The 27378-nt window shown below is 38.7% G+C and overlaps 1 protein-coding gene across 5 annotated transcripts in view; it reads right to left on the bottom strand.

Annotated features, from left to right (window-relative positions):
* The window catches only part of Crebrf (CREB3 regulatory factor), a 71052-nt gene that overhangs the window by 21650 nt on the left and 22024 nt on the right, over nt 1–27378 (bottom strand). For 2 of the 5 annotated variants that reach the window (XM_060363885.1, XM_021635612.2), the window contains exons 2-4: nt 14139–14333; nt 11978–12103; nt 8609–9695 (exon numbers count right to left, since the gene is read on the bottom strand). In XM_060363885.1, coding sequence (XP_060219868.1) covers nt 8609–9695; nt 11978–12103; nt 14139–14147 — 1222 coding nt within the window. In that variant the 5' untranslated portion in view covers nt 14148–14333. Of the gene's footprint in view, nt 1–8608; nt 9696–11977; nt 12104–14138; nt 14386–15162; nt 19253–27378 lie in introns of those variants that run through there. The other 3 variants (XM_021635615.2, XM_021635616.2, XM_021635613.2) reach the window with 3 other exon arrangements.

Below are 27378 nucleotides of genomic sequence, written 5' to 3'. Positions count from 1 at the left end.
ACTAATCACCCAACCCCACTAGTACTCTGACAGGAGAATAACTAGCCTTTTTTTTTTTTTTTTTACTGAGTTAAAAAAATGTCTTCCTATTTCTCATCCACAATTTACTTTTGCACCCCTCAAATTGCTGATTTAAATTTTTCAAAAAAAATAATAATTTGCACCAGAAGTTTTTTAAAGCCCAAGTAAGTTCTACAAAATTATATGAATTATATGAATTTTATGGTTCAAGTATGTCATTCATTAACACCGAGAGAACTGCACAAGCAAAACTAACCAAAAGATTCATTTCAAGTCAACTGAAAGTGAAATGAACTTAAATGCCATATTCATCCAGACATTTAGCAGCATTATTACTTAAGAGCTAAGAAGAGAATGTGACTCTACTAAATACCAGCTAATACATAAAGCCACAGCCTAACTGCTTAAGAAAAGCAACCTTCCAACCAAGGCTTATGTTATGGAAAGGAAAGAGGATGTGACCAGATAAACTACAAAACTTATATTCTCTGTATGAATCAAAATGGAAATGGTGGTATGGGTATCACATGGGTGTTTGAGTCCACCCATGTGATCACAAAAAAAACCTTAAAAATGCAAATAATGGCCATGCCAATATGGTCTGTTAGAATCTCCGTGAAATAAACTGGGAAAAGCCAGAAGCCAACTATCTGAAACAGTGGATAGTGACTGCAAATCTGTAGTCTAATAGTAAGGAAAAGTGAAACATAAAAAGCAGAAGAAGTCTTTTCTGATCTGCCAACTAGGGTGGTAGTGGTGTCAAGACACAGCCTTCTGTAAAGACCCTATAGAGCATGCCATCACACTCATGCTGAATCCTTGGACACTATGGAAACAATAAAGGCCACAGTCCAGGATAAGAAAGACTTCTTCCTGATCAGCAGAGGCTTATCTTGGCTGGTAAGCAACTCCAAGAGTGATGTGCTTTGTCTGACAAAACATTCAAAGTACTCCACCTTCATTTTGTGTTGAGACTTTGTGGTAGTGGTGCTAAGGGAAGGAAGAAGTCACATACTACTCAACAAAAATAACCATACGAAAAAAAAGTTTAAGTTAGCTATACTGAAATACAAAATCAAAAACATCAACAACAAAAAAGTTTGCCAACCCAAAAGGCTTGGTGAACCATCCTCTTGTAAAATGCAAGACAAGTATAACTGGACTGTATGTTGAAACCTGGTGAGCAGACTAACACATGGGGAAAAGTCTGCATTGGGACCACAAAGTACTCAACAATGGAGAAACATGTCTGGAGATAGTGTTGGCAAAGGAAAACAGACCTACGTTTTAAAAAGCCTTGGATACTAGAAGAACCATGCCAAAGACAGACCAGTGACCTATAACCTATCTGAGAAGAACTCAGCTTTTAACAGACATCTAGGAGAGCAGGGAGGACCACTGAGAGTTGAGGCTGCAACCAGCAATCAGGGGAGACTGCATTTAGATATTATACCCGACCAAGCTCTTCCCTTTACATTTAAGGCTTCTTTCTGCAACACCCAGTGCCAATTTAGCTAAGTCAGTCTGTCCTTCTGTTCTCCTCTTATTCCTATTCCTCCAATCCCCTTTGTTTTTCTTTTCCCCAAGCCTATATTCTTCGCCTGTTCATTTTCCAATTGACAGGTTTTCACAAAGAATATAGGCTAGCCTGATTTGCACAGTCTCCTTATCTCAAGCTCCTAGAGCCTGGAAATCGTTTACACTAGTCTAACTGCATTTCTTTACATCCTTCTTTTCATTCTCCTTTATGCAAACTGCCTCACTGTGTCAATTTCTTTCTTTACTTTTCCTTCTTCTATTTTTTCTGTATCAACCCAATACTAAGCACTAACTCTTCTTTTATTTCTACTCACCTATCAGTAACTAACATCTTAGTCTATTATGCTATCACTGTTCCTTTATTTCCTAAAATAACCAGAGCTTATTTATTTAGCTTGTTATTTAACTATTACTGTAAAATCACAGTGGGCCTATATGTTGCATGAATCTTTTTTTTTTTTCTGCAGACAGTATTTTATTTTCAGAGTCCTGAGGATTTAACTAGTGTACCAAACACCAGTACAGCAGAGCAAAATGGCATCTCAATCCTGTTATAACCTAGTCTCTCTTAAATGTTTTAAATACTTCTACTAGAAGAAATAAGTGATTCAAAAAGAAAAGAAAATCAAACAACCTAAACCCAGATGCATAAATCTCTATGCAAAAATATGAAAACAAATAAAAAAGATAACATGACCCTTCCAAATTTTACCAATCCCACAGTAATGTCTTCCAATGACAATGAAATAGATGAAATCCCAAAGAATTCCAGAGAACAATTATTGGTATGTTTAAAGAAAGAAAAAAAAACATAAACAAATTCTAAGAGAACACAAGCAGCTAAGTAAAAAAGAAGTCAACACAGGATAAGAGTGCTGGTCTTTGAAATGATAAAAACAGGCTAAAGAAATTTGTGACCACCAAACCCGGTCTACAAAAGATACCTGAAGGAATGCTCTGACCTAAAGAGAAAGATAAATCCCATGAAGGGATCTGCCTGTCTTATAAGGACACATATATGTTTTCTCTCATTTGGGGTTCTTAGATTTTACACAGATACATAAGTCATAAATGATACGCAAGCAGAACTGACACTACGGAAATAAGGGGAACTAAACAGGAAGGGGAAGAGTAGAGATAAGGAAGAGTAGTAGGGCAGTGGTTTTTGACTTCCTAATGCTGTGACTCTTTAATACAGCTCCTCATGTTGTGTTGATCTCCAACCATTAAATTATTCTGTTACTTTGTAACTGTAAGTTTGCTAGTTATGAACTGTAATGTAAGTATGCGATATACAGGATAGTGGATATGCCCCAAAGGGGTCATAACCCATAGGTTGAGAACTGCTGTACTAGGGTATTAAGGGAATGTATTCAATATATATTCTTTTGTGTGTGTGTGTGTGTGAGAGAGAGAGAGAGAGAGACAGACAGACAGACAGACAGATGCAGAGAGAGAGAGAGAGAGAGAGAGAGAGAATGAACGAATGAGAATATCAAATAACTACAAACAAAGATTGGGAATATACCACCGTGGTAGACTACTTCCCTAGCATTTGCCAGTCCCTAGGTTTGTCCCAGCACCTCAAAACTACATGCAGACAGCCAGAAATTGAGTAAATTGTAAAAACAAATTGAGTAAATCCTTACCTATCAACACTCAATGAAAATACAAAGTAAAGCTAAGTGTGGAAGGGAAATGTCTCTAATCCAGAACTTGGGAGGAGAAGGGAGGAGGATACAAGTTCAATGTCAGCCTAATGTACATAGCAAATTTCAGGCAACAAACAAACAAACAACAAAACAAAACAAAAACAAAAACAAAACAAAAAAACCACTGACGTGAAAATGAGATGGGAAGGTGGAAGGTGGTCCATGACACTGTGGATGCTAGACCTGGAACAGACTTTAAGAAACAAGCTATCACTAAACACAAAGAAGAGCTGTGCATACTGAGAAAAGGAGTTAATTCATTAAGAAAATATAAAACCTATAAATATACCCACATCAAAATATCTAAATATACAAAGCAAATAGTAACATTACTGACAAGAAAATGTGTAATTCAGTGGTAAGAGGCTTAACTACTACCCACCTTCGATAACGGATATATTAGAAAGACTTAGGATACAGTAGGCTTGGACAACATTAGAGACAATGAGGACATACATAGAAGCTTTCCTTCCATAGCAGTGAACTACACATTCAGTTAGAGAATAAACAGCATTTTGCAGGGTAGGTTGTTCAATTAGGCTTCAAAACTAAACTAGTCTCACAAACTTATGAAGGATGAAAAGATTATCTTTTTTTTTTATTTCTGACTATATTCACTCAAAAAATTGACACAACAACAACAAAAATTTTAGGAATTTTATTGCCAGGCATGGCTATTCTTGTTTGTAATCCCAGCATTCAATTTGTTATGGCAGGAGGATTGCCATGAATTTAAGAAAAACCTGTGCTACAAAGCAAGCCTCAGGCAAGTCAGGATAATACAGTAAGACCTTGGAGAAAGAGAGAAAGCAGAAGAGAAGAGGAGAAAGCAGGAGACGAGCGAGAAAGAGTACTACGGAACAACAGCAAAGCCGAACTGAAGTTTTTCCTTTTCTTTTTACACAAGTGTAGAGACTTGCACATTTAAAATATAAAAGTTGTTTGGTTTAGGAAGAGTTTGAGTATAGAGTACCTTAAGTTTAATGTGGAGGAAAACAACAGAAGGGAGGGAAAGGGATGGAGGTATACAGAGAAGGAAAAAGAGGAGGCAATAGAAAGAGTAAGGGCGGAAGCAGCAGGAAAAAGTAAGAAGGAGATAGAGGCAGAATGGAGAAAGCCATAGAGCCACCTAAAAGAACAAAGCTGACAGAAGAAAACCCACGAGGAAGCTTCTTGATACCGAGCTGGTAGATGAAAATCTTGGGGTAAGGTAAAACTCCATAAATGTAGGTGATGCAAGCAGAATCAGATGAATGGGGTTTTTAATCAAACTAAAAAGTATGTCAAAAACAAAACCAATCAAAACAGTGAAGAGACAGCCTATAGAATGGAAGAAATGTGTGCTAACAGTATATCTAATGTCGAGTTAATATCCAAAACAAACAAACAAAAAAAAAAAGATAAGCCATCTTAGAAACAGAATAAAGAAGCTAAACAGGCATTTCTCAAAAGATGTCTAAATGACCAGCAAGTATACAAAAACAGTCTCAATACCAGTAATCATCAACAAAAACAAAATCAGAGACACTATTCACACTAGTCATAATGACTCATCAGAAGTTGGACAGCAACTGTTGTCAAGGAGATGAGGAAGAGAGCACTCTTGTTTAATTGCCGGTGAAAATGTAAACTGGTATAGTCATTATAGAAAGCAGAATGGAAGTTCCTTAAAAAATTGAAAATAACCTGGCATGGCAGCATAAACCTGCAACCACAGTGCTCAAGAGGTTGTGCTTCAAGAGGACTCCAAGTTAGAGACTAGCCCGGGTTACATACTCCAGTGCCAGCATAAAGAAGATAGCCAGTCCCTCGCTCAAAAAAGGCAGGCCAGGGATTGGGGATGTGGCTCAGTAATACAGGACTTGTCTAGCTGGGCAATGACCAGGGTTTGATGCCCAGTACAGAAAAACAACACAGAAACAAATGGCTATAGGTACAGCTCAGTGGCAGAATAGTTGCCTAGTACAGAATACACAAGGCCCTGAGTTAGAGCACCAGCATCTAAAATAACTAAATAAATATAAAAATTCCAAATGATCCAGCAATCCTACCACCCTGAAAAAGGCCTGAAGAATAACCCTGTAGTCTCTTTCAGAAGACCTGAGTTTGACTCTCAGTATCCATGTCAGATGGCTCCTAACTGCTAGTAACTCCAACTCCGAGGAATCTGAAAGCACCTGAACTCAGGTGAACATACACACACAGCAGACACACACATAATTTTTTTAAATTAAGATTTATCTATTTTATGTACATAAGTATTTTGCCTCCATATGTGTATGCATACCACATGTGTGGCTGGTGCTCAAAGTCAGAAGATGGCATTGGATCTTCTGAACTGGGGTTACATATGATTGATGAGACACAGCTTGGGTGCTGGAGACTAAATCTACGTCTTCTGCAAGAGCAACAAAAGTGCTCCTAACGCCCAAGCCATCTCTCCAGTCGTTTACATAGTTTAAAATAATAAAAATAAATATTTTTTGGTTTTAAAAAGCCAGTTGTGTACCTTTAATCAGAAGACACCCAGAAGACAGAGGCATGTAGATCTCTTGTGCAGTGGAGGCCAGGCTGGTCTGCAAAGCAAGTTCAGAACAGCCAGGGCTACTAATAAGACAATGTCTCAAAAAAATTAATAACGATAAATAGAAAACATTCTCCTCAAAGTTCCCTGAAATCCTACATTCACAATATTCCCTAATATCTGACGTGAATGTACGGATACAAAAATGTAAATAAATACAATATAAGGCTTACATTTATGACAAGATGAACTGACTTGTTATGACAAGTAAAATAGAACAGGCACAGAAAAACTGCAAAGTTTCCACTGGTGGAATCTGAAGTCTAACATATAGAAGCAGAGAACATGGTTGTCAGGTGCTGAAGACATGTGGACATATGAGCTGTTGGTCAAAGAGCAAATTTCCATTTTGCAGAGTAAGTTCTAGGAATGTAATATACAGATAGCATAGGGAATGTAGTTAACACTCAAAAAAGAAAACATAATTATGTCAAGTAATAGATATGTTAATTAGCATGTGATAACAATGTAATAAATATATCAAAATATCATGCTGTGTATCTTACAATGTATCTCAATGAAGTCACACAAATTCAAGAAAAAGCAAAACCACAATCAGTACGGCATGAACAGCAGCCACTGCTTGCCTTGGTGACACTGAGATTTACTGATCCTGGAACACACCTGTTTGTAAGCACCACTGGAGAAGGAACTTCCTTCCCCACACTCCATCCCCCTTAGTTACTCATCTTCTCTGTATTTACACTCCATCCCCCTTAGTTACTCATCTTCTCTGTATTTACACTCCCCTTAGCATTTGACCCCAGTTCTTTACAAGAATCTCACGCCTGGGTCTATCTGCCAGACTTGAAGAGCCACACCTGAATAGCAGAAGGAGCTACAGAAACTACCCCTACTACACCCAGCCAAATTTCCCTTAAACATCTCAATGCGGATTTTATCAATGTACTATGAGAAACATGGTCCTGGAAAAGTGAAAAGACAATTCTATTTAGATTATCTGGGATTCTAAAGTAAACCAAAAGAAAAAAGGTAAAAACCCTTTTCCTCCACATTAAACTTGAAGTCCTTTTTACTTAATTAAAAACTGCCCAAACCAAACAACTGTGGTATCAAATGTATATATCTGAATTTAAAAAATTATCTAAAAGGAGAAAATTTTTGGTGAATAAAGAGTGCTTTGGAAGGATGTGGCTTTATGTGAGGCTGGGGTTAACACAACACTGCATCAGTCACACCCACCCACAGGGGCTTGCGCACAAACATACATGCACAGAAACATACACACCCACACATATATACATACATACACATACACACAAGCACACACAGTGCTGCACTGTAATATAATTACTGTCCAAAGTTTCAACACAATGTCAACATTTAGAGTCCCTGAAATGCGAGAAATCATTTTAAACAAAAGAGCTCTTTGATAACTTACAAAACTTCATTTTAAATTGTTCTTTTTTTTTAAACAGCCGATTTCTTTTCTTTTAGATTTATTTATTTATTATTTATACAAGCCAGAAGAAGGCACCAGCTCATTATAGATGGTAGTGAGCCACCATGTGGTTGCTGGGAATTGAACTCAGGTCCTTTGGAAGAACAACCAGTGCTCTTAACCCCTGAGCCATCTCTCCAGCCCTTTAAATTGGTTTTATGCAGAATTATTAGTATCAAGACTAATTTTGAAACAAGTAACTTTTGCGTAAGTTTGAAAATCTTGACTTCTTTGTGCATTTTTAACTGTTTGCCAATTGGCCATAATATTTTTTTAAATAGTGTCAGCCAAAAGTGGCTACAGTCCAAACATGTAAATGCTGAAAGGAACCAGCTCCCCAGCTCCCCAGAAAGTCTGTTTCTTTTTCTCTTTCATTTGTGTGTACTGTACACAAAATGAAGCATCTTCCTACATGCCCTTTGAACTATAGTATGAACTTTCTCTTACTTTTTTTTTTTTTTTTCTATTTGGTGGTTTTTAGAGACAAGGTCTCGCCATATAGTCCTGACTGACTTGCACCAACTATGTAGACCAGGCTGACCTCAAACTTGTGATCTTCCTGCTTCTGCCTTCAAGTGTTGGGATTATAGGCATGCACCACACCTGGCATAGCATATATTTTCTTTTTTTTTTTTTTTAATAATTTATATTTATTTTATGTACATTGGTGTTTTGACTGCATGTATGTCTATGTGAGACACAGGCACAGATCTGAAACAGGGGTTACAGACAGTTGTGAGTTACCATGTGGGTGCTGGAGATTGAACCAGGATCCTCTGGAAGAATAGTGCTCTTAACTGCTAAGCCATCTCTCCAGCCCAGCATATATTTTCTTAATAAAATACAGCAGACACAAAGAAAAGACTTGCCTTAAAACTGTTCACTGAGACTTTTGTTAGTATGAGTGTTATGAGCTGACATCACTTGGTTCACTATTCTTATACACCCATCTTAGCCACAGTAGAGGGGCACATGCAAAAGAGGGAATGTATTTTAAACCAACATACTCTTGGCATCTTTACTTATGGGCTCAAGAGGGTGGCAAAGGGCCACTTAACAAAAACAATTACGAATAAGCCCTCAAAGAACCAAGATACAAACTATGACATAAGCACAAATGATCAGAAGCACAAATAATGGCTTTAGAACCATGTGGATAGAAAAAGCTACTCTTGATCCAAATAAAGACATTAAGTTATTTAATCCCCAAACTAAAGTAAAGCCAAACAAAGGCTTCCTATTTCAAAAAGTGAATAGAAAGGTCAATTTAGTAAGCTCTGAGAGTTATACCTGGTTCAGAGAATGTGTCGCTAATATCATCATCTCTGTCATCCTCATAATCCTCTTCCTCCTCTTCCTCCTCTTCATTTTCAGAAAGCTCATGCTCACTGCCAAACCCTTCATCATGGTCCTCATCATCAAAATCGTCTTCATCATCCTCATCGTCTTCAGGACTGCATTTGGTTGGCTGTTCTCTCATGTTGTCAGAGACAAAGAGAGAGTAATTGTGCTCTTCTTTTTTCTGGGATGAATCTGAAACAGAAATGCTGGCAGAAAGACTGCCACTCTCTGCTGTGGCAACCAACCCAGGACTATCCTGGGGCAGAGGACTAAGTAATAGTTCCTGGGTTTCTTTGAAAGGCAACGCAGGAGTGCCATGACCCTGATGAGGCTCCATCCCCCTTCTCTCCTGTCTCTTTGCCACAGCTCCACAGTAGCAGGTGTTCTCCTTTGCTGCATCTGCGTGTGCCTGGCTCAGCAAGGGCCGGCCCTGTTGCACAGGGCTGATCTTGACCTTTGCTTTTTTTACATAGTCTTTACATTCAACATGAAAATTCACCTTTTCATTGTGATACATGTTGGTCTTCACCATGATCTGTGTGCTTGAAGTAGGTTTGCTTGCTTTTTGGACACAGTCGGACAAGGGGACCTCAGCCTGAAGTGTCTTTGAAGAACACACAGGGGCAGCTGCTCTACTTGTGATCTTTTTACTAGGGAATGAAGGGGGCAAGGGATTTTGTTTGACACTGAAGAGTGAATCAGGATAATAAAGGGAATCAGAAACAGACTGTGAGTCCTCACTATTAAGCTGGGCCAAGGTTGGCGTTTTACTTATGACCTCTTCGTCTTGGTAAGGGCTAGAAAAGTCATCAAGACCCAGGTAATCCACTTCTTTTGTCCCCCAGATGTCACAGCTGGTTAGTTTGGTGTACTTAGTTAAGTCTTCACAGTATGTATCCCACTGTTCCCAGTTTGACGTTAAAGCATCCTCATTATCCAGGACATCTGTGAAAGACTCCAGATTTTCAATGTCTTTGCAGTCTTCCAAAGAAAGGAAGTTGTCTCTAGGATTCTGTTGATAGTTCATCTCTCTATCCTAAGGAAGGTTTAAAACGGGAAATCACATACCATGCTTTAGGAAGAAAATATTCACCTCCATCCATACCTGCAAATATTAAAATACTCTACCTCTGGTCTGTTTTAAGATAAAAGCTACTGATATGATACTTTCCCCTTATATCTATACATCTTCATTACAAGGGCAAGAAAAAGTGGGAAAGTACATTCTTTGAGAGGCTAAAGTATGGGCCCAAACATCAAAGCCTCTAGGTGTTCTTTAGAAATTAACTTTAAGTAAGAAGTAAATATAAGACTTCATCACAGAATACTTCAACTAAAGGAGGAAATTAAATATGGAGGCAAAAAGCCTGGAGAGTTCTGAAAGTTAACTGTAAAATTGTTAGACCTCATATAAGACCTAGATAACAATTCTTGGCATGGAAAGTCAGGTTTTCCTCATGCACTGCCAAGATGTGACTTTGCAATGTAGTGAAAGGCCTGGAGTGGTGGCACATGCTTTTAATCCACTCAGAAGGCAGAAGCTGGATGATCACTGTGGGTCTGAGGCCAATCTAGGCTACATAGCAAGTTCCAGGCTAGCCAAAGGTACATGGTAAAACCCTGTCTCAAAGAAAAAATAAATAAAATATAGTTACAGTCTACAGCCATGGAAAATGAGGTTGAGCCCTAATACACTAACACAAAATGCTAACCATCACCTATTTTTATTTTTATAAAAAGCAAACTCCAGCTAAAAAGAAGGCTCAGTGGGTAAAGGCTTAATGCCAAGCCTGACCACCTCAGTCCAACCCTTTGGATCTATATAATTCAAGGAGAGAACCATTCCCAGTTGTGCTACCACCTAAGCACATACACTGTGAAATGCGTGCAGACACACACACATACAGACTAAAGAAATGTGTTGGGGGGCAAGCTAAAGCATACAGGTATATCTCTGTCCAAACTAACAAGCACATTCAAATGTTTGCATATTCATCTCTATCTGCTGGCAGTAGTTACCTTTTGGGGAATACTTAAAAGAGTAGAGGCTCAGAAAGAAAATGGATTTCCAGTTTTCCATTTTACTTTGTTCCACTGAATTTTTAGTTTGTGTTTTTTATTTTCTGTTGGACTGTGTATGTGTCTCTGTATATGTGTAGGTGGCTTCATTTAAGTAGTTTATATGTCATATCCTTTTATTAGTTATAGAATTCAATGATTTTTAATGAATTCACAGATTTATTCACTCAACTTCACAAGTCTTCACCATCTGTGTTGTTTAAATTACATGTAATTAAAATTATATTGGGGTTGCCAAAATGGTTCAGCAATTAAGAGCTCTTAGTGTTCTTCTAATGAACTCAAGCTAGGTTCTCACTCACAACCAGTTTTAACTCCCAGCCCCAAAGAGAGCTGACACCTCTGGCCTCCTTGGGCACCATTACTCATGTGCACAGTTAAAATATGTGTCGTCCCTCACCCCCCTGCTGCCACCCTTTGGGTTAGGCATGGTGGCACGAACCTTTAATCCAAGCTCTTATGAGGCAGAAGTAGGCGGGTATCTGTGAGGTTTGAGGCCAGCCTAGTCTACATGGAAGTTCCAGGCCAGCCAAGGCTACAAGATGAGATCCTGCCTTAAAAAAAGGGTGGTGGTGGTGGTGCAGAGATGGCTGCAATTTGAGCACTTGCTGCTCTTGCAGAGGCCCTTGGTTCCATTCCTAGAACCCACATGGTAGCTCACAACTTTCCAGTTCCATGGATCACACATCCTCTTTTGGCATCTATGGGTACTGCATACACATATTGCATGGATACATGCAGGCAAAATACCCACACACACAAAAGAAATTTTTTTTTCCTTTGGGAATTTTGAGTCTACCTCAGAAACAGGTCAATACACTATGACTCTGCTTGGAGTTGCTAATTTGTCTTAACATCTCTATCATACATCTTATGCACACGTATCATTCATTCTTTAATTTGTGAGCAAAAAAGCCCTTTAGCAGTTCATGCACACACAGCTTATACTCCTCGTGAACAACTGATCTTGGACAATCTCTTCATATACCACTTTTATTAATTTGGGTTTCTTTCTAAAATTACCAGACTTAGTCACAAGAATCAAACCTGGCCCCTAGTCACATCCTTTTTCTTTTCTTAAAACGAGGTCAGTGTAGTCCCTACAATTCTCCTTCCTCAGCCTCTCCTCTTAGGTAATGGTTTTACCTGTGTGAGCTTCCACATGTCAATTATTTTCTTTTTTCAGGCATTTATAAATAAAAACTCTTATGAAACAAAACCCAAGGAAACGTTGCTTACCAGCTCATACATGAAATCTGGATCAGAACTGTTGGCTAAGAGATCTGTGCTCATCAGAGTCTGTTCTGAAAAGGTGTGGCTTCGAAAGGCATCCCCAAAAGGTGGGTCCATTCCGCTTACGCTGGGCTACAACAAAACCATTTCACTTTAGGAGGTTAAAGACAGCTTCAAGTCCAACTTATCACACATAAGTCCACCCTTATCCTAGTACACAATTTACTTTAGGAAATAATTCTGGCTCTTCTGTATAGCGCACCAAGAGCTTTCCTAGCACTTAACATGGACCTCTACAAGGAAAAAAAAGCCAAGATGTACAGAAAAAAATGAAACAGTAAATTTTAACAACTTCTAAAAATTGAAGTTTGGTCATTAGAGACTGCATTCAACATTGTTTTTTTTTAAGCTATATGAATATTTCTTAAAATTCTTCTCTAATAAGACTCTGTTCTAATTCCCCTAGATGCACCCCCTGTTTTCTGAGGACTGCAGCAGTATTAAGTCAGATCTAAATTATATTCCTGAGTCTAGTGTCTTACTTCTCCAAACAAAGATCATCTGGGTATCTTTTTATAACTGGGGGAGGGGCGGAATTCATGTGGAGGGCAGAGGACAACTTGCTGAAGTCAGTTCTTTCTTTTCATCATGTGGGTATGGGAGACTGAACTCAAGCCAATGGTGAGCATGGCAAGAGTCTTTACCTATTGAGCCATCTTGCCAGCACAATTTAGGTATTTTCAATCCAACCAACAGGAATACCACAATAGCCTCCTAAGACATGGCTAGAAATGTGGGCTTGCTCTCCTGTTTTCCTCTGTCTCCCTTTCAATTTTGTCACCTATCCAAACCACTTCGGTTATACCGCCTGGTTCACATAAAAGTCACACTCTGAAATCTAACTGCAAAAACTAAAAACATTTTTCTTACTATCCCACACTTAACTGCAAAGAAGAGTTTTATGAGGCATTAGTCATCCATCCACTTACTTTCTACTTACATGCTTCCTTCCTACCCTGACCTGTATTCTTAGTGTTCTCATGGCACTCCCATATCAGGTGTTTTGTGTTTTATTTTCTCCAGACCTTCCAAAACTTTAGGGTTTTTCTTCCTAGAACAGTTTAGCCTAAGAAATCAAGTTTTAGAGCCCTAATTCAAGTAGTCAATAGCAAACCATACTTTGTTTAGACACAAACTCTAAAAAAATTTGTAGTCCTTTGGGCACAGAGCTTGGGATAGAAGTGGTTTCTGTTCCTTCCACTGTCAGTTTCCAAGTCCTCTTTAGCCTCTGCTACAAAATCACCAAACGATCCTAACCATTTTTTGATCCCTGTGCCCAAGGGATCATCTTGTATAGTTTCACCTAGAAGTCTCTAACTTCTCATTATTTCTAGATTTCTTTCCAGAACTCAAACTGGGTGTGGGAATAAAATTAACCATAAAAAGAGAAAGGAGAAAGTTTGGATAAGAAGAATGGGGACAAATAAACTTCTGGTTTTTATTTCAGTGACTGACTCAAACCCAAATAGACCAATTAAAAGACATTGTCTCAGCCTGGTGTGATACTGTATGCCTATGAGTCCAGCATTTTCAGGGCTGTATCAGGAAGATTATGAAGTTGAAGCCAGATTCACCTACCCAGCAAGACCAGGTGAAGAGAAAGAAAGAACTACACACACACACACACACACACACACACACACACACAGCTGGGGGGGGGGTGAAGGAGAGAGGGGAAGAGAGAATATGAATTAGCACTCTTGGATATGTTTATAAAACATATAAATGTGCTTCCATGTGTGAGACAAAATCACTTCTCAACTGTTGTAAATGAAGAGTTGGGAAGCAAAATATTAAAATGTCAAAAATAGGATTTGGGTGGCAGATTAAATTTCCGAATAATTCATTTTGTCATCATAAAGCCAGCAGATTTAGTGACTAACCTACTTACTCACCATGCTCCTTGCGTCAAGCTCACTGAAATCCTCAAGGCTACATCAAATGAGGAAACCAAAAAGCACATATTCATATCTAGATGAAGGCAGAAATAAGCTGTGTTTGAAGCTAGTGTGCCAAGCTGTGTTAAGATGCAGAAGGCTCCCTGAAGCAACACCGTGTCCTTCCTATCACCAGAGTCACACTGCACACTTTCCCACATGGGGTTTACCTGAGGCATTTCCAAGCCCAGATCCTGCGAGTCCAATTCCAAACTTCTTCTTTTTCTTGTTTGTGAATTCCTTTCCAGCTTTACTTTTAATTCCAATATCAAAGATGATTTTCACAATAAATAGCAGGCTTTCCAAGAATACCTTCAGTTCAATTGCTTGGGTCACCACTTTTTTAAAAAAATAATTTTGCGGTTCTGTCAAATAACAGAAAGTAACTTCACTGAGCTCCATTGAAAACACGTTGACCTTTCAAAAGAACATTAATAAAGAATACTGTGTTTTAAGTAAGTCTTACAGTTGAATTTTCAAGAATTTAGTCATGTTGTAATATCAACTATTCTGAAATAGACCCTTTAACATTGTTTATTTCTGAAATGACATTGGTCAATAATCATTTTTCAGCTAAAAACAATGGCATGCACCTGTAATCTCACAACTCTATAGAGATGAGACAGGAAGATCACAAGGTTGGGCTATCCTGAGCTACAGAGCAAGTTTTAGGCCAGCCCAAGCTACTCAGAAAGACTCTGTATCAAATAAGTAAGCAAGAAAAGAAATAAATTGGTAAGTGTTTTTAAAATACTTCACTATATTCTCATCTTAGCTATGATTTGAAAGATATATTAATCTTAAAGTCAGGCTTTCATTCCGTTTATCATTTTTGTAAAGAAACTAATCTTAACATTTTACTGTATAATCATGACTTCAAAAGTGATCTACAGGTTATATCTCTGGTAGTGCTAAACTGTCATGAATAAATGGCAAGAGATTTTAACATATCCTCTACATTAAATACATCTGTAACTTCATCAACATCATCCTTCGATTTCTATACACATACTAAAAGGTATCCTTTAAAAATTACTGTTTTAGACTACCAGTGCCCTCATGCAGTATACTCTAAACTATTACCTCCAAAGAAAGAAAAAGTCACTCCATTTTAAATGGTATGCATATGGTAAATGGGACAAGAACTACCCTGCTCAGTATGTCTAAGGTTGGAGTTAAGCTGACTGTAATCACCTGGCATGAAGTCTTGAAGAGGTGGAGTCTTGTTTTCTTTGCTTATGAAGACCTTAATGGAGAAGAACTGAAAAGCTACATCCACCTTCATCCTCTCCAAAAAGTGATTCTTGAATAATCCTAGACCATCAACATCGACCTGGATGCATTAGAAATGCAGAATCACAGGCCCTAACCTCACCACTAGAACATACACTGAAGGAGTGGTGTTCAGCAGTGTACTTCTGGTCTCCCTAGGGGCTAAGAACCAGTGTCCTGGTCTTGCTCTCATTCAGTCCAGGTACAATGTCACATCTTTAAAAAGAAAACAAGGCATCACTCCTTGAATTCAACTGCTTTCTGAAGTTCTCACATTCAACAGATTAGGGTATAAGAGTGGTACACCGTTCCAATTTCAAAGTTGATTGCTTGAACAAATGAGAGTGGAGAAGGGATTCAAATTGTTCTTCTTATGAACTAATGAACTGACAGCCATTTGTATTTCCTGGATGTCTACTGGCCCTTCCATTGTTGGCTCTTAGTCCTACATATACCGGTCCAGCTGATAAAAGACTGGCAGAGTAGGCACAGAAACAGAGTCAACAATGCCTTTCAGTCCACTGCAACAAGCTAAAGCAGAGGTTCTCAAATTTCGATGCCTTTGGCCTATCTCCAAAAATGTTTACATTACAATACATAACAGAGCTGGACGGTGGTGGCACACACCTTCAATCCCAGCACTAGGGAGGCAGAGGCAGGTGGATCTTTGTGAGTTCCAGACCAGCCTGGTCTACAGAATTCCAGGACAGCCAGAGCTGTTACAAAAACCTCAAACCAACCAACCAAAAACAAAACTATTCATAACCGTTGCAAAATTACAGTTAGAAAGTAGCAACAAAAATAATTATATGGTGGGGGTCACCAACATGAGGAACTGATTAAATGGTCACAGCATTAGGAAGGATAAGAACCACTGGTCTAAGGAGATAAAAGATTATGCACACACCTGACAGACAAGCTTTTTTTCAGGTAAAAATGATTGAGGTCCTACAGTTATGCAGCCTAGTCCTACTCTCCCCTGATTCCTGTGAGAAGAAAGTCACATCATCTTTTCTAGACCTATTACTTAGTTCCAAGAAGGCAACTCCTTCACACCATGCACTCCTTCATACACTCAATCAAATGGACTAGTAAAATCCTGGTAGTCCACATAACCAGAATATGGGACTATTACTTTCTAAAACCTAAAATTTAACATTATGAGTACCAGGGTTTGTGGCAAGAAATGAGGTCCCAGTCAACACATACTTACTGGTGTCTACTAATGATACTACCCTAAGAGCCTGATCTAGCAAAGAAGCCAGAAAAGGGAAGGCTTGGTTAATCACAGTTTTCACTTGCACATTACACAGCACTGGATAACAACAGTTTTAGGCCTCATTTTTTTTTTTTCATCTCTAAAAGGAAAAAGAAAAAAGGAAACAAAAAAAAACATCTAATTGGTGTGATGTCATGTCTGTATTGCCAGTTACCCAGAAAACCTGAAGCAGAGGGTGGTGAATTCAAGCCAGCCTGGGAGGCATACATAGCAAAACTCAGAGAGAGAGGGAGAGGTAGGAAAAAAAGGCAATGGAATACATGGCATGAAAGCAGAAGGGGGCACTATTTAGAGGCAGAAACAGGGTAGAACACTGGGAAAAATAGATAGGAACAAAGTTACACATATGTACAAAAGTGGTTTAATGATGCCCATTACTTTGCAAGCTAACTTTAAAGACAAAGTAAAGGGCTGACTAGATACTTCAGTGGGCAAAGGCACCTGATTCTGAAGCCTGAGATCCAACCCCAGAACCCACATAAAGGTTGAAGGAAAGAACTGACTACACAAAGTTGTTCTCCAACATCCACATGTACATTCTACCATGAATATAAATATACACACACTTGCACAGTAATAATTAAAAAAAATTAAAAGGACATGGTGCACACAGTTTTAATACCAACTCTTAGGAGACAGATTCTTTAAGTTCAAAGCCAGCAGGTCTACATAGTGAGTTCCAGGCCTGCCAAGGCTACACAGCAAGACCTTGTCTTTAAATAAAATAATGTCTTATTTTCTTAGATCTGTAATGTAGTTATTCTTCCTTAATTGTGTAACAAGAGTGAAAGATAAAGGTATCTATTCTATAGCAATTACCACCACACAGCATCTCCCATAATGAGACACTGCTCTAAACTGTATCCTCTAATGAGCAGTATATACAAAAGGGACATTAGTACCTGTCCAGTCTTTTAAAACCCCGGGTACTTAGCAGAATAACACTAAGGAGGAAGGTCTAACAACTTGCATTCAGGGAACCTTTAACTTCATTGGCCTCAAAAATATTCAAAGTTTTGGCATCAAAATACACCAAAAGCAAGTGTTGTAATTTCCCAAAATGTGACTAAAAATACTTGTTACAGGTCTAGTTATTCAACCAAAGGACTGTTACAGTTGGGGAAACACTGAACAGACACACCTACTGCCATCACTGCTGGATTCCTCAGAACTTTAAGGAGTTGCTATACACTGTAAATCTCAATAGTTGAACACAGTATGTGCCACTTCCTGAAGTTATTAATGAAATCTTCCTCCCTGCCTCAAAAACTGCTTTTTCCAGATAAAAGACAAACAAGAGGTTAAAGTTTCCCAGTCACTCTTTCTTTTGCTTACAGCACTAGCTCACCAGTTCTCAAGGCAGCTGTTGTGTTTATCAGGGAAGAGAAAACTGAACCATCAGAATATTTGCCAATAGTTTCTGTACCCGGACTTAAAAAAAAAATATTCAGCAACATTTTCTAGGTATCAAAATTCTGCACTAGGGAGCCAGCTCTCTGAGGTATGGAGGTGGGGTCAGTAATGTTGAGCAGCAACAATACACAAAAAAAGATAGTTCCAATCTCTTTCAAAGCCCTGTCAAGTCCTGCTCTCAGGTTTTTGGTTCTCTGAGTATATGCTAAGGCTTGCTATGTATGTCAGAGAAGGCAACAGCTAAAGCAAGACAGGACACACAGTCATAGGATAGCTTACCAAAGCTTATCCCTAGCACTGTGTAAACCATTCATCATAAATGACTTCAAAAGCAAAATCCAAGAGTTAACTGGTAAGCCCCTGAAAGTTTGGCTTACTCCCTGTCACCTAGTCACATCAAGAAATAGAGAAGCCTCTTTATAGACTAATTGAACCATGGTGGCTCATGCCAATAATCCCCAGCACTTGGGGACTGAGGCAGAGGGATAGTTGCTCAAATTCCAGGCTAATCTGGGCTACATAGTAAGTCAGTCTCAGTCAGTCTGTGAGTCTGTCTCTGTGTCTCTGTCTCTCTCTCTCAACATAAAAAGAAAAGGAAGCCAGGCATGGTGACACATGCCTTTAATCCTAGCACTTGGGAGGCAGAAGCAGGTGGGTCTCTGTGAGTTTGTGGCTAGCTGGTCTACAAAGTGAGTTCCAGGACAGCCAAGGCTGTTACAGAGAGAAACCCTGTCTTAAAAACAAACAAAACAATGGGGGGATACAAAGTGAATAAAGTGCAATTAAAAAAAAAAAAGAAACCTGTAAACAAAATAAAACAAAACAAAAAGTCTAAGGAAAAGAATACATACACAAAAACCCTCTTTATAAATGAAATATCTTATGAATAAGTAAGCATATACTACCAGTGACAGAATTCCTTTTTATTACAGTGGTTTACGCCACGGACTCATTTTAGTAACTTGAAAATAGCTCCTCACACTAAGTAGTAAAACTACTTCCTGAGTCACTCAACATCATCAGAGCAATGTTTAAAAATTCTGACACACCCAATAGGATAGCTATTATCTAAAAAATGGAAAATAACAAGTGTTGAAGAGGACAGGAATAATCAGAACCCTCATGAACTGCTTGCTGGTAGAGATGTAGAATAATACAGATGGTAAGGGAGAATCTGGTAGTTTCTCAAAAAGTCAACGAATTATCACATAATCCAGCAGTAAACATACAAACAAATGTGTACTCCCACATTCATAGAAGCAGTAAATGAAATAGCCAAGAGGTAAAAACAACGAAATAGCCATCCATGTACAGACAACAGAATATTGTTTTACTGTAAGGATGAATGCAATTTTAACAGATGCTACAGTAAACCATAAAAACATTACACTAAAGGAACTAAGTCTGATATAAAAGGACAATAGTATGATTCCACTTACATCAAGTGCCTAGAAGAGAGAAAATTCAGAACAGGGATTATGAGGGGCTGGGAATTGTGATTTAATGGACAAAGTTTCTGTTTAAGATGGTTAAATGTTCTGTAAACAGTAGTGATGGCTACACAACACTGAAACGTACACACTTTAAATGGTAAACTGATACCAGGAATTCTGGCTCGTGCCTGTAATCTCAGTATTCATGAGGCTGAGGCAGAAGAATTGCCACAAATTTGAGGTGAGTCTTGACAACACAGCAAGTAACAGACCATCCACGATAACGCAGTGGTAACACATAACAAACAAATGTAAAATACAATGTATATTTTACATTCTAAGCTACTGTTTTTTTAATTAAAAATTTACTGTAAAGAACTTGCAAATAAAAACTACCACACAGCAAGATTAAACAGACCTGAAGTCTATCTGTCTCAATGAACTTCTTAGAGTAGCCATGTTGAAGCTGTGAGGTTCACTTTCGATTTATACTTTTACAACCTATTATGTTTTTATGTGCTTATTCATGACACAAAAGAAAACCCATGAATTAAAACTAGAAAAACCATTATCTTTATATCTTTTTCCATAACTCATGTGTCCGTTACTTGAATTCCATCCTTTCTCATCACCTCATCACGAATTTTCCCTTCCTGATCTCCTACATGTTATATTATACCCATATGTACATTATGTGTATATGCACATACACACATTATAGGCCAAGAACTACAAGAGGGGATACATGGATTCCTCCTTTCTGAGATTGTGTTGCCCTGATTACTACTATACATAAAATTCCATTTTATATATGTACCAATTTTCATTATCCATTTACCTGTTAAGGGACAACTAGGTTGAATCCAATTTCTTGCCATAGTGAATATAGAAACTTGCTATAGTGAAAAAAGCAATACGCACGGGGGGGGGGGGGGGGAGAGGAGTGTGTGAAAATTCCTAAGTATTTTAGGCAAGAAACACCAATGCATTATATATTATTCTATAATTCACAGACCACTGTTTATTTTGATCTGTCCTAGTCTTGACTAATCTGTACTCAAGTTTTGTTTTTTTTTTTTTTTTCACATGATTACAGGCTTCGTTATCTACTGTCTTTTAACTATAAAGACCATCCATTCTAAAATATGAAGATGGACACTGAACACCTTGGCTCACATCTGCTATACCAGCATTCAGTAAGAAGAGGTGGGAAGATATCTGCAAGTTATGACACCAGCCTGGTCTATACCTAGCAAGTTCCAGAACAGCCAGGGTATGTATTGATCCCAATTCATGAAAACAAACAAAAACTGGTAGAACTGTCGAAATAACTAACTAAGTAATAGATTTCTCTAGGAGCTTAAAGGTAGTGAATAAAAGAATGAAGGATAGGAAATATGTGATGGAAGGGAAGACAGGAGAAGCTAGTAAGGCAGAATGCTAAACTACTGATTTTGTTCCGTAGAAAGGTTACATAATGGGTGAGCCCCAGAAGACTTCCCTTGTTTGGCAACAAAGGCAGTATACCAGTCATCTAAGACCTCAACAAATCAAGACCCATCTGCCACAAATGGTCCACTCTGCTACATTTCATTCATTCTCTTCAACAATTCTTTTCCCTCGAAAACTACTCTGTTCAAAATAATCCTTCTAACATTAAGCCACTGCTTCCTAATACAACACAGCGAAGAAGTCACAAGACCTTCATACCATTGAGGAAGCAAAGACTTCTGTAAGGATGCATTGGGGGAAGGTCAGGGTCTAGAGCCCCACACAACGAAGTCCTGCCCTGTGTAAGAACTTCACTACACTTTACACTTCAATAGCATCCTTTAGACTCAAGAATTTACAGACATGTAAATTCCAAAACAGAAAATTACAATTTTTGCTAAGAATTATTAGCATATGACCCTCATTATTTTTCAAGTTCTACTATTGCTAAATCTTTTTTTAAAAGACCTATTTATTATGTATACAGTGCTCTGCCTGAATGAACACCCACACACCAGAAGAGGACAACAGATGTCACTATAGATGATTATGAGCCACCATGGTTGCTGGGAATTGAACTCAGGACCTTTGGAAAAACAGCCAGTGCTCTTAACCTCTGTGCCATCTCTCCAGCCCCCTACTGCTAGATCTTAAAAAGACAGACAAGGCAAGATGAGACTAAGAAGACAGATATAGTATTGAGCCACTGTGGTCCTTCTGCACTCCTACCCTATAAACTCCTTTATTGTATAGTCAATTCAAATATTCTATTAACCTCACAGAATTTTAAAAATATAAGGGCCAAACTAGATTTGTGACCAAAAATATAAACAAAAAGAATAAAAGCCACATTTTGCTGAAAATCCTGAAGAACTAAATCTCAAAAGTGTTTTCTTTTGAGCCAGGAGAGATGGCTCAGTGGTGAAGAGCACTTGTTAGCCAGGTGGTGGTGGCACAGGCCTTTAATTCCAGCACTTTGGAGGCAGAGGCAGGCGGATCTCTTCTCAGTTCAGGACCAGCCTACCTACAGAGCAAGTTCAGGACAGGGCTACACAGAGAAACCCTGTCTTAAAAACCAAAAACACAAACAAAAAGGCACTTGTTATTGCAGAGCACCTCAAGTGACACATAACCATCTGTAACCCCAGTAGTTACAGGGGATCCAAAGCCCTCATCTGACATCTGTGAGCACCAGGCACATACATACACATAGGCAAAACACTCATACACATAATAAAATCTTTTTTAAAAAGTGATCTTTTCCCTTGAACTTGAAGACACCAGACTGTTCACACTTTTGTTGTTCAATTCCTTTGTAAGGTTAGGCAAAAATGCCCTTTTAATCCTTAACCAGTAGGGAAGACACTGACACACTTTTCTGGAGATGGAAGGGCTACTTATTTCTGAAAACTAATGACTAGAAGACATTAGGGGCATTCTGAAGCTTGAGTTTTTACATTTAAATGGTTCCGTATCACAAGGGTGGGGAATTTTCTTAACAGAAGCAGAGAATGGCTTTCCAACCCAGGTACCCTTAATGATTGCTATAGACAAAATATTCTGCTTGTGTGTGTAATGCAGTTTACAGATTTAAAGTACATGATAGAATCTGGTGAAGTAACAGGAGTCACTGTTTTGATAAAATTATACTGGTCAAAGTTCACCACTGTCCCATGTCATCCGTTTTACACTAACTAAAACTAAACAAACAAAACAAAACACTTCAGCAAGAGATTTGCCTAAGATTAACTAAACGATACCTATGAACAAACCTACAACCACAGACTCTCTACTCTCAATCCCCCATTGTCCCAAATTCTCTTCAGCTTCCACGTATGCATACATGTGCCTACCATCTTCAGCTTGGGTATCTCTGTGCTAATATCCCACCACCTCACAGACACTATGCCAGCAACTCCAACAATTCGTTCCTATTATAAAACAAAGCCACCTCTCTTTCTCTACAGGTATGGAGGACTGATCTCAGTTTCCACTCTTCCCTAACCACTTTACTAAATTATACTGCTGATTTTAATAAATAAATATTCACTAACCAAACAAATACACCCACCTAACTTTAACTTTTACCTGAATCATTCTAACACCTGCCTATACAATTTTCCTCTCTCTAGATCTTAGGTTTCACTTCCTTTTTTTTTTTTTTTTTTTTTTTTTTTTTACTTTTATCTTTCTTCTTTCCTTTCTATCTGTCTATCTATCTATCTGGTTATTTTGAGACAAGGTTTTATTGTGTAACCCTGGCTGGCCTGGAACTGGAACTCACTATGTAGAATAGACCAGGCTGGCCAACTCACAAAGATCTTCCTGTCTCTGCTTCTCTCTGCCTCTCTGGGATTAAAGGTGTATGCCACACCCAGCTTATTTCCCTAAAGAAACTCCAGCTGGCCTTGAATTCAATCATTCTACCTGTTCCAGCTGAAAGCTAGATTACAAGTATATTCGAACACACTGGGCATGAGGCCCCATTTTGAAATTAATCTCCCTTGCCTGCCAGATCTTACTTAGCACTGCACTGCTAAAGTCTACTGTAATGTCTAAAATATTCAAGATAACAAGTGAAACAATCTTCCTAACCCTATCACCCACTTTAAATAAACATGAGTATTCGCCTGATCTCACAAGTTTCCCTGGCATCCTTAAGGTACTTACAATCCAACTTCACTTCCCCTAAGGATCTCCAACAGTAAGACTTTGGCTTCTGTAATTCTGCTCACGTTTTCCCTCTTGCTTTCACTGACAGTGATGTCTGTTGGACTAACCATCATAGTCCTTTGTCTATTTCACTATAGTGCCAAAAGCAAGGCCTTTTGTGGGATAAAAATTGGACAGCTTGGCTGACAATGAATGAAAAATCTCCAAAGACCACAGCTCCTTGGGGACAGTGAGTCAGAGGTAAAGCACTCTGACTTTCATACTCAATGATGTAATTAAAAAGAAGTCTGACATTCAATACTTACTTATTGAGTACTCTGTATATGTGCCAAAGTATCTTATAACAGCTTCCTAATTTGTCTTTAAAACAACAATATCAGAGAGTAAAAATATTAAAAGTTCAACTCTTGATTTTTTTTTTTAATTCCCAAAAAACTCGGTATGAGCTTGAGTTGATTTTTAGAGACCTGCAATAATTCTTCTCTACGGAGGAGAGACGGCAAAGGAATAGGATTAAAAAAGTAAAAAACCAACAACCTGGGCTTTGAACTGATATACATGTCATTTATTCAGACTGTTTAAAATAATTCATCTCCTTTAACAGACAGTTTTCTCAATTGTTCTACAAGAATCGACAAAACACAGGAAGAGAAACAGTATGACTAAGAGCAGCAGCTTAAAAACCATCACTGGTGCCAGGTGCAAGCGCTCCAACTATGCACCAAGACAAGAAAACCCCTGAAGGTACCCTCACAACTCTCGTAGCCCTGTTCTCAGGGCGATGGGCTGCTCTGCAGAACTTACTGTTCCCTCTTCTTTGGATTTCACACTCTAATGATAACACAAGCTGTATCATAAGCATGGCACTAAGGCAACAAGGTTTGTAACAGGTTACAGACACAGGCCTAGAGGAACTAAGGAATGGAGTTTGCTGTCACCTCTTTTCAACTTAAAGACAAAAGCTGAGTGTTGTTTTAACTTAGTGTCCAGAGAGACTTCCATGAGAAGGAGTCTAGATTAAATAATCTGCTTAAGATGGGACATAGTGGCCTAAACTTGCAATTCCAGCACTAGGGAGAGGCGGAGGCAGCGGCAGTGGCGGAGGAGGTTGAGGAGGGGGCAGCAGCAGCAGCCACTTACACAACCACTAAGTTTCAGTCTGGGCTACATTAAGACTTTATCTCAAAACCTATCTCCGGGCACTAAAGAGATGGCTTAACATAAGTTTGGGGCTCTTTAAGAGGACTGGGGTTTGGTTCCCAGCACCCACTTTGAGTGGCTCACAACTGCTTAAAACTTCAGCTCCAGGGGATCCGACACCTCTTTTGGCCTCCATAAAAACCCACATGCATGTGGCATACAAAGATACACACACATAAAAACAAACCTTCAGGGAAAAAAACTGGAGCTGGTGAGATGGTTCAGCGGTCACAAGTGCTGCTCTTACAGAGAGCTAGAGTTTAGTTCCCAAAAGCCTTTTCAGAAACCTTACAACCACTTCTAATTTCATCTCCACAAGACCCTATGCCCTCTCTGGACTCAGTAGGCACATGGCACACACATGATACACAGACATGTACACACACATGCATGTGTGCACAGACACACATTTTTTTTTAAATCCTAAAACAATAAAATCCAGACATAGTGGCTCAAGCCTATGTCCCAATGCTCAGGAGGCTGAAGCAACTGCTCAAGGTTGAAGATTAGCCTTACACAGTAAGCTCTGGGCCAGCTTGGGCTACAGAGTGATCCTTGTCTCAAAAAAAAAAAAAAAAAAAAAAAAAAACAAACAAAAGCTCAAACAAAGACAACCCTAACAACTCCCACCCACAAAATATTTTCTCTTTTTAAGTCAGGGTCTCTCTATGTGGCCTTTGCTGTCCTGGACTTGCTATGTAGAACAGGCTAGCCTACTCTTTTCCATTTTTATAGTTTATTTTGTTGTTGTTGTTTCTGATTTTTTTTTTTTTTTTTTTTTTTTTTTTTTTTTTTTTGAGACATAGCCTAACTATCGCATAGCTCCAGTCTGGTCTCAAACCAACGAATCTTCTGGTTCAGCCTCTAGAATGTTGTGATTACATGCTAGTACCACCATGCTAGGAAAGGGTTCTATTTCTTAATTAAATATAGAAAACACCATTCCAGACATCTAACCGCCTTTTTATGTAAGAACTAGTAAGAACTACTTCTTACTTTGCAGGATATTGAGATTCTGTGACTAAATTGTATAGCCAGAACACAAAATAGACAATCAATAAATGAAAGCAATTTCTCAGATCCCTTCTTTGGTATTTAATCAAGTCCCTGGAATTCTTTTGTTACAAAGGTATAAACCCAAACTGAGTTCAGAATCAAATTCCAAACTTATTACAAAAACTCAGCTGCCTGGAATTAAAGTGAGGGATATGGTGGCATAAGCCTACAATTCCACCTTCTACCGCAGTGGTTCTCAACCTGTGGGCTGCAACCCTTCTGGAGATTGACTGACCCTTTCACAGTCAGATATTATCAGATATCCTGAATACCAAATATTATTTACATTACAATTCATAATAGTAGAAAAATTGTAAAGTACAAATGAAAACAATTTTATGGGAGCCAGGCACAATGGTGCCTGTAATTCCAGCACCCAGTACTCGGCAGGCAGATCACTGTGAGTTTGAGGCCAGCCCGGTCTACAAAGTGAGTCTAGGACAGCCAAGGATACACACAGAGAAACCCTGTAAAAAAAAAAAAAAGAAAGAAAAAAGAAATATATATATATATATAAAATTGGGGTCACCACAACACAAGGAACTATATTAAAGGGTTGCAGCATTAGGAAGGTTGAGAACCACTGTTCTAGGAAATGGGTACAGGAGAATTGCAATTTCAAGATATAGCTCATGCACTTAAACAAGATCTCTCTTAAAAAAGGGGGCTTGAGGTATATGGTAGAGCACTTGCTAGTATGTAAGGAAACACCAGGAGCAATTTCCATTTCCCAAAAATACAATACATTCATTTACTCAGGCCTTTCAAGGTTATTTAACACTCTTGTCTCAGTTGTGAATTATGCTGGCTTAATCAGCATAATCTTGGAATTCACAAACAGTTCACAAACCTGCCAGCTAGTCATCTCTGTAATACAAAGAAACTAGCAGATAGATTACAAGGGGAAAGAGCATCTTCAGAGATCATTGCTCTTATTTTTATAGTTACACTGCCTTCACCACAAATTCTGGGCAACTCACATCTATCATTCTTAAAACAGTTTCTAAGAAATGGAAAGTTTCATCTATGACATACTTATCTCAAAAAGGGTTCAAATATACCAAACAAGTGAAACAGACTATTCCAACTGTCATAAAACAGTACTGAAAAGAATCAGCAGTTATCCGAGAAGAAAAAGCATACAACAAGAACCTGGTCCTACCCATCCTTCAGGCAGGTACTCTACAACCAGAAGAATAAAATGTCTTTTTAGTAATTTGTTAGTTTTAAACTTGGAGATCTGGGATAGCTCAGCATGTAAAGGCCCCTACCACCAAACCTGAGCACCTAAGTTCAATCCCTAGAACCCACATGTTGCCCCTTCACCTCCAGACATGTGCCCTGATGAGCTCATGCATACATAAAAAATAAAATATAAACTTGGAGGGTTGAACAGTAAGCAATTTTTTACCCTCAGCTCTTTAAGAGGGCGGGGGGGGGGGGAGTTTCACCCTAACTAATGCATCTTAAAAAAGAAAATGTATTTCAAAGCAAAAGACTGGGTTGTGGATGCAGCTCAGAGGGATGCAGCTCCGCTGGCAAACTAAGTGCATGGACCACATACACAAAGCCCTGGGTTCTATCCCTAGGCAA

Source organism: Meriones unguiculatus, chromosome 11, assembly GCF_030254825.1.
Source record: "Meriones unguiculatus strain TT.TT164.6M chromosome 11, Bangor_MerUng_6.1, whole genome shotgun sequence".
Classification (NCBI taxonomy): Eukaryota; Metazoa; Chordata; class Mammalia; order Rodentia; family Muridae; genus Meriones; species Meriones unguiculatus.
The sequence above is the reverse complement of the archived record's forward strand: the minus strand, read 5'-3'. Positions and strand labels throughout refer to the sequence as shown.